This window comes from Dermacentor albipictus, chromosome 2, assembly GCF_038994185.2.
Source record: "Dermacentor albipictus isolate Rhodes 1998 colony chromosome 2, USDA_Dalb.pri_finalv2, whole genome shotgun sequence".
Classification (NCBI taxonomy): Eukaryota; Metazoa; Arthropoda; class Arachnida; order Ixodida; family Ixodidae; genus Dermacentor; species Dermacentor albipictus.
Window position 1 is genome coordinate 131,689,761 of NC_091822.1, and position 12,379 is coordinate 131,702,139.

A 12,379-nucleotide genomic window follows, 5' to 3' on the forward strand; every position below is an offset into this window, starting at 1 on the left:
GACTGTCTGTGATCCGGACTGAGCGACCGTCAGTGGATATACAGCTGAAAACCTTACCACGTCGGCGATATCCACAATGGACTTTTTCTTCTTCTCTTAATCTTTCCCTCCCCCTTGCCCTTCCTCCAGTGTGGGGTAGCCAACCAGGTTCAGTCCTGGTTAACCTCCCTGCCTTTCATTTATCATTTTCTCTCTCTCTCTTGCATATGCAACAACGAAACTTCATTGTAGGAAAATTGTAAACCTCGTACATATTTTAAAAACTACCTTGCATTTTTTTTTTTTTTGCAGCATACTGTGATGATGTCCTGGGGTACGACATCCAACAATTTGGATCAAAATGAACTTGACAGTGTTCACAAAAGATCTCAAGCATCTTGCTTGAGTATTAAAATTTATTTACATAATAACTTAGAGTCGGTCGAAAAAATGATGCTTTTTTCCTAAAGTAACATGAAAAATTTTTGTGATTAGAAATACAACACCATCAAGAGGATGAAGGCTTTTTGACGTCACTCTCGACAACATAGAGCTGGACCTGTAATGGAGAACAAAACAAAAATGGTGACACAGCATTCAGTGCAATTGCAATTAGTAGAGTACATGGTAACCATGTATCCAAACTGTGTAAATGCTTTTCGCTTTTTAAGCAATAGTCATAGTTACAAAGCTCGCTAAAATGCCGCTTCACAGCAACACTGTGCCAAGCCACGACGTATCCAGACATGAGAATCGCAGCCCATAAAATTACAACACGCATTGATTGCTAGAAGTAGCATTAACTTCTGGTTCGATGCCTGCCAAGCTCTTTTTCCTCATTTATATACCACATTGCTGTTTCATACAAGTAATAAAAAGGTTACATATAGGGCCAAGAAAGAAATACATCATGCTGCAGACTGCATTTGAGCAATATTCTCGATTTGAGACTTGAACGCGGTTTGACATCCACTGTAATGCCTCTTAGAAACAGCAACCATTCTCTCTGTTTGTGAATCAATGTGCACCAAAAGTTATAATTCTCGAATGTGATCTATCAAGAATATGGCCTCTAGTGAACCTAGGCATGGTTATATTGCGCTCAGTTTTACACAGACGATATTAAGAAAGGACAGGACGTGGACGGACGTGGTGCAAACTACCAACTGTTTAATAATGTTAAATAACGACCGTCCACGTCCTGTCCTTTCTTAATATCGTCTGTGTAAAACTGAGCGCAATATAACCATGAACGTTCACCAACTAGCCTCCTTCATTGCTTTACTGAACCTAGGCATGGCACAAAGTTTCTACTAGATTTCAAGTGGCGCATCAGTTCCTTGAATAAGACAACTCCACATGTCGAAACGTTGGCTCCCACTTTTGTTCTTGTGTTGCTCAACATCTGTTCCTTGTATTCCTAGTTCTTGACCAGTGGTGAAACCGATAAGATTTTAAAAGTGTGAGGTGGTGTGTCGCAGCACTTCCATTACTACCTGTCCTTACAACACTCATTTTGCAGTTTGTACAAAGCTTTCTTTATGCTACAATGTAGAAAACGACAAGATTAATGTCTTAATACAGTAGAACCTCACCCATACGTTTTGTAAAGAATGTGAGAAAAAAACTTTCTAACCGGGAAAACATATGATCTGAAGTCACTAAAGGTTTGGCAAACTCAACGGTGGTCAACCTAATGCAAAGCTTTGCATGAATCACTGCAGCACGAGACACTGAGCTGGAGGGGCCTGAGCAGTGTGAGACATGTGTTGTCATTTGTTTGGTTTTCCATAAACTTAATGGAAAAAAAAAAAAAACACTTAAGACGAACCGCCTCAGACGTGCTCTTCGGTTAAGACGAACATTCTGAGTGACCGCCACCGTTGCCGATCCTGCAGGCTAGGGTGCCTCGATGTGCCACATCCAGGGCGTGCACATTGAGGCACCCTACTGGAGCCTGCAGCACACATTGCCTGTGGACAGAGGTGAAAACAGGAAGAGGATAAAAAAAAAAACTTTGTGAACGCGGGTGAGGCGCAAGCATATGGGTGCTATAGCGCATACGAAGCTATCGGCCCTCAGTGCGCCTAGACTTCAAGACAGGGCTCACACGGCCAAGCCATATGCAGCAGCCGCCGGAGTAGAATGCCCCCTTGTAAACATTTGCTTATTAACTAAATTCATAAGCATGGCGTCAGGGCGTACAGGCAAGAATGAACACATCACACTCAACAACCATGGACGCTCACTGTCAAAATGCTGCTGTGAGGAATCGCAGCAGCAGCGAGCAAAGTGACCTTCGTGCTGTCTATCGCTTCAATGCGAACTGAACGGTGAGAACACAGTGCACACAAAACTACGAGCCATCAGCCCACCTAGACCGTGCCCCCAAAGCAGACCGCATTCAAGATATAAAGCCTGCGCGACCACACGCAGCCAAAGTACAATGCCCCCGTCCTTCCCTGGTGCCATGTGCGTGACAGAAGACGGCGCATTCCCCACCCCCCCTCTATCATTTTCACACGTATAATGGAGGCGCAAGCTCACCATCACATGCTTTCACTTGCACCCACAGCGTACGCACCAGCGCGTGAGGGTGATGTTATCACGAGACAAACCCGGTATGTCCGTATCACAAACGAAGCCTGTAGCAACTGCCAGAAGAGGTCAATCCAGTGCACCTCTGTCTACCTCCCTTCTCTGTGAAGCTTCGCCTCGTTTCTACTTCCCCATTTTTCTCGACGTCACCTAGAATTTCCTACAGGTTGCGTTGCTTCGTGGCATGCTCAGCATGCTCCTTCGTACTTCGCTAGCTCGGATGATAGCACCGATGACCTGTGAGGCAGCAGATGCCTGCTTTAACTCCCTAGTGAACTTTTTCCAGCAGCACAAAGGCACAGAAGAATTTTTAAAGTCATTAGATGAGATGACATCGTTTGTGACTGCACAGATTTCCGCAGAAGCGCCAAACATCCACCAAGGACTGGATGAAATTAAGCAAGAGTGCCACTTGAAAACAGTTTTCTATAAAGTTCAGCTAAATAAACATTTTATTTCATTTCCCCCCAATTATAATTCTACTTCATTTACCATTTTGAAGTAAGATTTTGAAGTAAGTAATATTTGGATGCACCTGGTCATGTTGCCAATTATTCTGATTAGACGAACTTCTGATAAGACAAACAAATTTTCATGGTCCCTTCGAGTTCGTCTTCAAGGGAGTCTGCTTTACTTTTGATGCCAGCCTTGTTCAAGCAATTGGGGCTTAACCTCTGCAGCCACACTTTGGGATCTTCATGCTGTTTGTCAAGATGAAAATGTACTGTTGCTAATGCTGTAAGAGCATCATCTGCATCTCCACAGATCCATACTAAGCACCCTATACGAAAAAACTTTATTTGCTTCTTTGAAATGGAGTGGCACTGTTTATCCAGAGATGCAACTAGGCCAATAAATTTCATAAGCCTCTTGAGAAAGAATAAGCTGCATTGGGTCATTTCAGTCTAGAGCGATTAGGACTAGAATGGCCACTTTCATAAAGTTTGGCAAGCGCAAAAGCCGAATTTCTGGGAGGATCAAGGCACACGCTGTCATACTCGGTGCTTTCACTTAGCGCTACTCACCTTTCCCACGGTTGTGTTGGCACACTTGAGAGGCACTATGCTTCCGCCAGGTATGTCTATGTCCTTGTCATCTGCCTCTATCCAGGGGAACGACTGCAGTTGCAAAATGAAGCACTATCAGTTATGCTAAACAGACAGCCACTCTTACATCAAGATTTATCATTTTCCATGGTCACAACACTTGCCAATCTATGTCGCCATCATTCATATCACACACCTGAAAATGTGGCATATTAAAACTTTTTGACATTTCTCTGTACTTTACGTGTGTAGACACACTTGAGAGGCACTATGCTTCTGCCAGGTATGTCTATGTCCTTGTCATCTGCCTCTATCCAGGAGAACGACTGCAGTTGCAAAATGAAGCACTATCAGTTATGCTAAACAGACAGCCACTCTTACATCAAGATTTATCATTTTCCATGGTCACAACACTTGCCAATCTATGTCGCCATCATTCATATCAAACACCTGAAAATGTGGCATATTAAAACTTTTTGACATTTCTCTGTACTTTACGTGTGTAGACACACTTGAGAGGCACTATGCTTCTGCCAGGTATGTCTATGTTCTTGGCATCTGCCTCTATCCAGGGGAACGACTGCAGTTGCAAAATGAAGCACTATCAGTAATGCTAGACAGACAGCCACTCTTACATCAAGATTTATCATTTTCCATGGCCACAACACTTGTCAATCTATGTCGCCATCATTCATATCATACACCTGAAAATGTGGTATATTAAAACTTTTTGACATTTCTCTGTACTTTACGTATGTAGACACACTTAGGTGACAGGTTTCTCACTGTTCAACAAGAAATGCATTTGTTAAATAGTTGTAAACGGCATATTTAAGCCTCTCATTACCGACAGGTCACTCGGAAAAGCTTTTGTAGTAATTTCTGTGCAGCGTCTGCAGCACTAAGAAGAGAAAAAATAAAATAAAAAAAGAATTCACACTAATTCTGTTTACAAACCTTGTCACATACAAGGTGTATTCGAGACAGCGTATAGCTGCAGAGAAACCCTGTATATTTCCATTGCAGGCAAAACATAAGAAAGTTTCCTGATGAGCTTCACGTAGTGCCCACATATAAAGAAACAAATATGGTGATCCCTACGGAAAATCACAGTTTGTGCTTTTGAAGGACAAAGTTGAAGTCTTGCAAGTTGAAATACCACATCTGCATGACTATATACCATGAGCTTTCTCCTTTTAATGACTTCCCAATGAGCGATTTGCTTTGCACTACATTTGCAAATGAACAACACTTGTAAATGAACTGTAGTGCAAGGCTGGAAATTCTGACCACGCAGAGCTCTTTTAACCCTTTATTGACCGATGTTGCTAACAGACAACACACCAGGAAAAAAAGAAAAAAAAAAGACCTTGCTGAATTTTAGTATTGGGAACGAAGTTTCTGGCTATATATATTCAGCCAACTCTGAATGATAGGCAGCAATCATCACTTGTTGGTTTATAGCAAGAACACAGGATGAGGTAGAAAAAAGTTTGGCATGAGATTCGCATTCTCTTGAAAGCACAGTCAGAGAAGACAGACCGATGCAAGATCTCTGGCTGCACAGGTCTCGCACAGGTGATGTAAAGTAAATGAAATATGTACCTATGGTTCGCAGGTGATGAAAGCTTCCTGTACAAATTACAAACAAGGCCATAAGGGGCTTGGGGTGAAGCCCACTTCCATTTTTCTGCCCGGGATTTTCCTCCCTATTGCTGCAAAAGCTTCCATTAAAGATTGTTCCTTTTCATTACTTATTCTCAATGTGTTTTACACCCACTTAGATAGAAAAAAAGCATTTCTTCTAGGTATTTATGTGTGCCGTCATTAAAGGGTCAACATGCACTTAAATCTCGGTGCATGAGCTTTTTCTTTGCATACGGCCACTGTGGATGGAAATCAATCCTAAGACCTAGTGCTTGGCAGTAGACTGCCAGAGCTACCGACCCGCTACAGCAGAAATTCGCAAAGATGTCAAACGAGTAACTGTGAAGCATCAACTAACATTTAGCAATAACCATTTCTCATGGCAAACAATCTTGGCCTGGCGTAAACTACATTTCATGAGCCATAATAATGACCAATGATATACCCGAGAGTTTTCAAACAGAACAGGAGCAAATACTTGCCTGGTCATCGGGATCATCACTCAAGGACAGCCTCATCGCTGTGCTCTCTGCAACATGTAACTGGATGCTGAATGAACAGCCTGCAGGATTGGAAAAAAAGAAGAGATGTGTATGTATCCTGTATAAAAACTACTTGTCTTACCATCCAGTGGCCTAAGTTTGCATGATTCTTCTCCTCTGATTCTGTTCTTTTCTTACCATCCGTAGTAAAAGTGCTAACTGGGCAAGTTGCTACACATCTTGTAAAAAAGTAAAAAGTGCCAAACTACGAAGGAATAGGAAAGAATACAGAAAGAGGACTGCCTATTTAAAGTGAAGTTTTCGTTGGCTATTCATCCCACTTTGTGTGGACAGATGTCTGGCTGACTAAACTGGGCCGATCAACGGAAAGAGTGTCACTGATTGCCATGTTTGCTTTGCATGGTTCTTTATCTAAGACCAGTCTGTTACGCGCTTTAGCAAGTTAATGTGGATTACCAACCTGCCCAAGTTCACAACTTTTTAATCTAAGCAGGCATGATCCCGGAGACTGCATAATCAAAGGCAGCAACGTGGTGGGTCAATGTCGCAGGCAGTGCAACATCAGTAGCCCACTTGCCTCAGCATTAACCAATCAATAGAGCTAAGCAATGAATGTTTCCAACAGCAAATCACAACAGGTCTACTGGAACCTAGTGCTTGAATTTGACAATCATCTACTGGTAAATTTTGCCAGACAGAAACAGACAGCAGTAGAAGCCCTAACTGGACAAGTTGGTGCAACATTTATGGAGTCTTCTTCCTTTGTCCGTTACAGTTTGGCAGTAATATTGTGTCATCTGCCACACGAAGTAGCTAGAACTTGCGATATAGGCAGCATGCCAGCCTATGGGGAAGAGCAAGAATGATTTTTTTAAAGATTGCTACGAAATCTGGGCTCAGAATTCCGCTGATCACATTGTTTTGTTTTCTAGCTTGTACAGAGATCAGTATATGTGCTGCCCACAGTGATGCCAGATTGTAAATAGATTCTTTATTTTTGTGTCTGTGAAAGCAACAGCAGTGCTACCTATTGCTAAAGGCAAGAACACGCCCTACTTTCAGACATCTCTGTAGAAGATGTTTAGCCCATGTATTCATGGCTGACAACACTACTCCTTGCAGTTTTTTCGGGCCAGATGATATATAGTCCTGGTTCATTCCAGAAGAAACAGGCAGATGCTACTACTGTACTACTAGGTAAAAAGCACTGCCAAATTTTGCCATTGCACAAAATCTCAGCATGAAGGAGGCAGTGGTCTAAGCGGAAGATCCATTACTCCTGTCTCCCGCAGAACTTGCAGCGTTCAACGTGTTGTGAAGGTAGTTGCAGGCACAATGAAAACAAGCGGAAAATCGTGTCTATATGTGCACACCAAGCCAGCTTTGACTATTAGCATTTCAAATAAGTTTTGCAAGTCAAGAGGGCAGGCAGTGGAGATAAAGTGACGCGAAAATGCCAGCACATCATTCATGATGGCAGATGTCGTAGAGCATGCAATGAACTCTACTTACCAAAGCTCGGTACATTTGCAATTTACTAATGTTCTAACCTTAAGCTCTAGGCACGTGCACTACAATGATGAGGAAAGGCCAGGTAAAGTTTAATTAAGGAACGTCCTGTTCTGGGAATCCTCAGTCTAACATCAGGATAACAATGTCCATTCCCAACATATGCTACAAAATACATTGACGTAGGAGATATTCTCAAAAGCACTCCTTATGCATTTAAAGAACTTCAGAGATGCTTTAGATGCTCTCTTGTTCATTTATTTCCACCTTACTAAGGGCTTGAAGGCATTACATAAGGGCAAGCATTGGGTCATTCTTTAATAGATTGGTAAAGTAAAAAAAATATATATATATAACAGAGCAACTACTTGCAAAGGGAAGAATGCAATTGGTCGTTAATTATGCAGTTCTATCCTGCAAAAGTTTCCTCAATTTGCAACAACTGTAGAGTACTAGCACAGCCCTACCAACCTTAAGATATGGAAAATAATACAGCCAAAGAAGAAAAATACTTATATATTTGGTGAAATACACTAAATATTGTTTGATTACTCAGTACACCAATTGTTTATTAAAGATATGTTGAATTTGTTCCACAGCGTTTCTGTGAACAGGCACCTTGGTCTATATTTGCAGTGAGAACGAGCTGCATCATGGACAAACAAATATTTATGAAATTTATTCATGAATTGAGCCCAGATGTTTAGGCACTCAAATATGCTGTGTTAGGTGCCTTTCACAGGCAATAAAGCTGTCATTTAAGGCATATATAGGTCCCTTTTTGTTGTTCTTGCGAGCGACGGGAATGGGGCGCAGGCTCCTTTCCCAAGCGTATCACCCCTGAAGGCAGCTGAATGCCAGGCCGGGGTGCACTTGAGGCATAAGAGATTCTGTCCTTTAGGCTTAATAAAAAACATTCATTGTGCATTTGAGGATCAATAAATTATGATTTACAAGTAAACGTAGCCCACTAAACCATTGTATTGTGAAATTCACTTTATTTGCTTGATAAAATGGAATGAGGCAAGTTGCGTAGGTTACAAGATTCGTATGAAATACACCACGAGAAAAGTTTTGAAAGTAGCGAGAAACAAGAATTATCTTAAGATTCGCCAGTTTCATGTTGCGCCTTTTTTCACCGAGTATTGGTTTGCATCCAGAAAAAGAACACTCAACACACACTGAATTTAGCAGCAAATATTTGTACTTCAGCATATTCCACGATCCAGATTTCTCTGAAAATGCAAATTGTTCGCCGGTTAGAACCCTTGACAGTTCCTTCAGTACTGAATTCATTCATTCAAATAACTTTGAGTGCCCTGCGATTAGGTGGGGTGGGCCTGGACCCCGCCTAGGTTTCGACCAAGGGTTGTTACCGAACACGAAATTTTTTTTTCTGAGGCAGACTGAAGTTTTAAGCTAACTCTGTCAGCAACAGGTCCATTTATGATGGTGGCAGACCTTTCCTGAACGTCCAGAATAAGCCCCACATAGAGTTGCACCCAAGCACGCTAAATCACCTTCAAGTGTATCACGTAGCGCAGCTTGAGCCTTTTTCACAGCAATGCTCTCACTTCCTGCAAAGCTTTTAATAACAGCCCTTACAACAGCAAAGTTTTGGTGGTAATAATCAGCTGCCTTCAGTCAATTATCTCAGCAAGTGATAGCATTAGAAACAACATAAGGCCAGGACAACACAGAAAATGACATTTTTGCTCTCAGAAAATCCAATATAAGTACCAAAATTGAAATAGGCATCTATAGGTACAATAAAAGTACCACTAAAATATTTCTAGAACCATAATTTGCGCTTATACATCGAATAGGCATAATAGGGAGGTAAAAAAAATATGGAAATGTGTCTAAAGTTATGGTCACTATTCATAAAATAATCATGAAACAATAACTAAAATTTCAGTTGCTATAAGGTGGCATCATTGCTGCAGGTATGTTCGAATAATTGACCATTCTGAAAAATTAGGCTCCGAAAAATTGGTCAGCGACTGTGTTTATATTCTTTGGAAATCAATTTTGCCCTCACCCAGACACAAATTAAAATTATTGGTATGAACACAATCGCAAACAAGCTCTAAAAATCAAGCATTTTACAACAATATCATAAATGTTGGCAGGTATGCTAGTGCAAGAGATGTCAGAGTGCCCAACATAGACTTTCAGCACCTACTGCTGCGCCTATAATGTGTTACAGAAGAAAAAAAACAAACCTTTTCATTGTTGTTTCTGGGAAACTTTTCTTATCTGTCTGAGAGTGTACATGTCTCCTTTTCCAACCTTGTCTAGCTTGCACTTAATAAAATGTGCCTCTTAAAGAAATACTTCCATGTTTTAGGTGTGACACACCAGTCACACAGTGCAAAAGGCTTTTACTTGACTGCTCTCAAAAATACGCACAAGTAAATGTGGATGATGCCAAGAAACAGAAAGATGTCCAACCTTGTGGATTGTCTTGCAGGACGGAGTCACACGAAGTCACCTTGAGGCAAATGGCTCGCGCTGCCGCTTCTACGTCAAGCAGGTAAGAGTCTTCCCTGCAGAGGACACAAATGTACATTTGTGGGACAACAGGACATGACATAGTTGCACCCTTATCAGCAATACAGTTCACTCACATTCGGTTCAATTTATAGGCTGAAGGAACAGCAAATGAATGCTTTCAAAGAGGAATATACCAGACAAAACTATTCGAATGTCTCTCACAGAACAAAGCTTAATTAGTAGTGGAAATAAACTTTTCTAACTTTATGATGATGACTTCCACTCTGATGTCACGAATTTCACTGCAATCACATATTATGACATTAATTTCTTTTCGAATACAATGCAAAATATCTTTTTATTGAATAACAACATGCCAAACAGATGCTTCTATAATCTATGACACTATGTCACAGAGAAAAGGGGCCTTCAGTTGCAGCACAAGTCAGCTGCACCACCTCGGGCTTAGCAGCACAACGCCACTACACCACCACGGCGGATTTCACGAAACTGCGTACTGAGAGCTCGAGCAATGGCTCCTAGTCTTCTTTGATAACCAGAAGCCGTATTCTCAGTCCATAACTTACAAAGTTGCTTTCACTTTTACGTGATGTAACATCCAGTACGATGCCTCACTGGAGTGACCAGCATCCTGTCTGCTGTAACGAACCAATCAGTGCACATTGAAAGTGATAACCCTGAAAGTGATCAACTGAGAATGTAACCTGAGAGCTTCAGGCACTCGCGGAGTATGGCACTAGCAGCACAAGTTAGCAAGACATAAGACTCACTCTTCTTTCTGTCGCCTAGAGAGATTAGAACGAGTTGAGGACCCTTCAACTGGTACGGTGACCTCAAAAACAAACTGTTCCAGGGGCCTGTGGTTAGAGTCTGTAACGTGCACAACCATCTTGCGTAGCTCGTTTCGCTGGAGCAACTTGTGCACTGTCATCACACAGCTGTCAATGTAGTCCACAATCTGTGGATGTGACGCCAACTGTAAAAGAAACGTATCTGTAAAGTGTGTCTACAATGGCAGCTATTGCCAAAAGAAAATAAATGACCCCTAGCAAATGACAACTCAGAATGGGGTTATACTATGTACGACACATGTGTCGCTTAAAATGTACTACACATCACACAAAGTTGTCGACACAGTAAGCACTTCTCTTCCACTATTCAAAAGACTTCGTCCTCGTACATAATTAAATGCGAGAACTTACGTGGACCGGGATATTATACTTCCACGACTTCTGGAACATTTCTTCGGGATAGAGCTTCCTCGAGTACAGGATATTGTGCACTGCAACTTCCAAAAGTTCTGCAACGATGTCCGCTGAAGCTGCGAATGAAAAGTTTTTGCGCCAGTTATGTCCAGCCATTATGCCACTTTACACTTCCTTCATTTCTAACTAAATCTTGTCCTGACGCCACACAAAAAGCGCGCAAGTTGTAAGGAGGCAACGAGAACGCGCGCAGAAATGCCGTCTAGTGGCCCAGCGCGACGGCCAAAACTACCGCTCTCGAGCCAGCGTTATTTAATAGGGGCGCATTTCACACAAGGTTAAAGGCAGTCCGCGCCAAGGTTGTGCTCGAGATAACGGCGTAATTGCCACACGCTCATAACGCCGTGGAGTGTGGATGCACGAAGCCGCCGCTCATGAAAGACTAACAAGCATGATCCCATGGCACTGCCCATGAATGGACCAAGTAAGTGTTGCAGCGACAGCAAGAACTCATGGCATTTCGCGCTCTACAAGCGCGCTGTCGACTGTTTTCCTCGGGACAAAGTAGTGTGCTGCGATGCTAAACAGAGTGTACACGTAGCTGGATATCATGTCTAGAACGCCGCTGCTTCACGACACAAACCTTGCTGTTCAGTCATTCCGGTCGCTGTATCCCACCAGAGAGCGAACCCGGTTTCTAATAGACCTTCGCGCGCGTGAAATCGCAGGTGTTTCTAGGTGCCTATGCGCAGCTGGCCACGACGGCCCAGTAGCACGCTGAAGAAGCAACGCCACTGTTTCAGCAAACCACGCGTTGCGTCTCGCATGCGGCCGTTCGCTGGTATGGCGTGTTGTTACGACCGGCTCTGCTTTGCGGTCGCGACTTCTTGCTTTTCACCATAAACTCGTTCAGCAGCAGAAAGCGGAACATAGGCGGAACCAATTTCTCAAAATTGACGGAAGCGGAGAAGCCAGAAAAATGTGTATTTCAGCGTGCGATGAGCCGCGCTTCCTGATTGGCCACTTGCTGTCTCATTCATCCAATGAAACTGGCGCTTTCGGAGCTGCTAGCCTGCTTCCAGTTGACATGCGTACTGGCAGTGTTGTTTCGCGATGAATTTTGTGTTTGGGGGTCTCGTAAGCGAACCTTTTTTTTTTCTTCTACTCTCATAGTGCCTTTTTATCTATGTGTGTGCGCGTTTTTGTAAAAGTATGATAGCCGGCCAAGTTACAAGACGCCGATAAAGCCTTTGAAGTGCCTGATGGCCTTAGCTTGCTCTTAAAAATGTAAGTACTGCCCCGCTCAGTCACAAGGGCGGATTTTGACATCTCGCACGCACGGTCTCCGAAAGGGCATTGTTTAATCAGTTTAACC

The 12,379-nt window shown here is 42.6% G+C and overlaps 2 protein-coding genes across 5 annotated transcripts in view; one reads left to right on the forward strand and one right to left on the reverse strand.

Moving 5' to 3' along the window:
- Positions 1–355: 355 nt before the first annotated feature.
- On the reverse strand, positions 356–11,993 carry PolZ2 (DNA polymerase zeta subunit 2). Of its 2 annotated transcripts, XM_065445052.1 has the most exons (7): positions 11,648–11,980; positions 11,002–11,120; positions 10,570–10,775; positions 9,737–9,831; positions 5,753–5,832; positions 3,603–3,695; positions 356–538 (listed from the first exon to the last, which is right to left on the reverse strand). In XM_065445052.1, the coding sequence occupies exons 1-7, from the start codon at positions 11,661–11,663 to the stop codon at positions 488–490; spliced, it is 660 nt and encodes a 219-aa protein (XP_065301124.1). In that variant the 5' UTR covers positions 11,664–11,980; the 3' UTR covers positions 356–487. The 2 variants fall into 2 exon arrangements, with proteins under 2 accessions (XP_065301124.1, XP_065301126.1); XM_065445054.1 differs by lacking the exons at positions 356–538; positions 3,603–3,695 and adding an exon at positions 4,075–4,203 and having other exon boundaries at positions 11,648–11,993.
- The window catches only part of LOC135912564 (rho guanine nucleotide exchange factor 10-like protein), an 83,119-nt gene continuing 81,866 nt past the window's right edge, over positions 11,127–12,379 (forward strand). For 2 of the 3 annotated variants that reach the window (XM_065445048.1, XM_065445051.1), the window contains exon 1: positions 11,127–11,488. In XM_065445048.1, the coding sequence (XP_065301120.1) occupies positions 11,464–11,488 (25 nt within the window). In that variant the 5' untranslated portion in view covers positions 11,127–11,463. Of the gene's footprint in view, positions 11,489–12,155; positions 12,292–12,379 lie in introns of those variants that run through there. The other variant, XM_065445049.1, reaches the window with a different exon arrangement.

Coding starts and splice junctions, on each gene's coding strand:
- PolZ2 (XM_065445052.1), bottom strand. Junction 3,696..5,752: donor GTGATGATCCCGATGACCAG/GCAAGTATTTGC, acceptor TTGCAACTGCAG/TCGTTCCCCTGGATAGAGGC. Junction 539..3,602: donor CCAACACAACCGTGGGAAAG/GTGAGTAGCGCT, acceptor TCTCCATTACAG/GTCCAGCTCTATGTTGTCGA.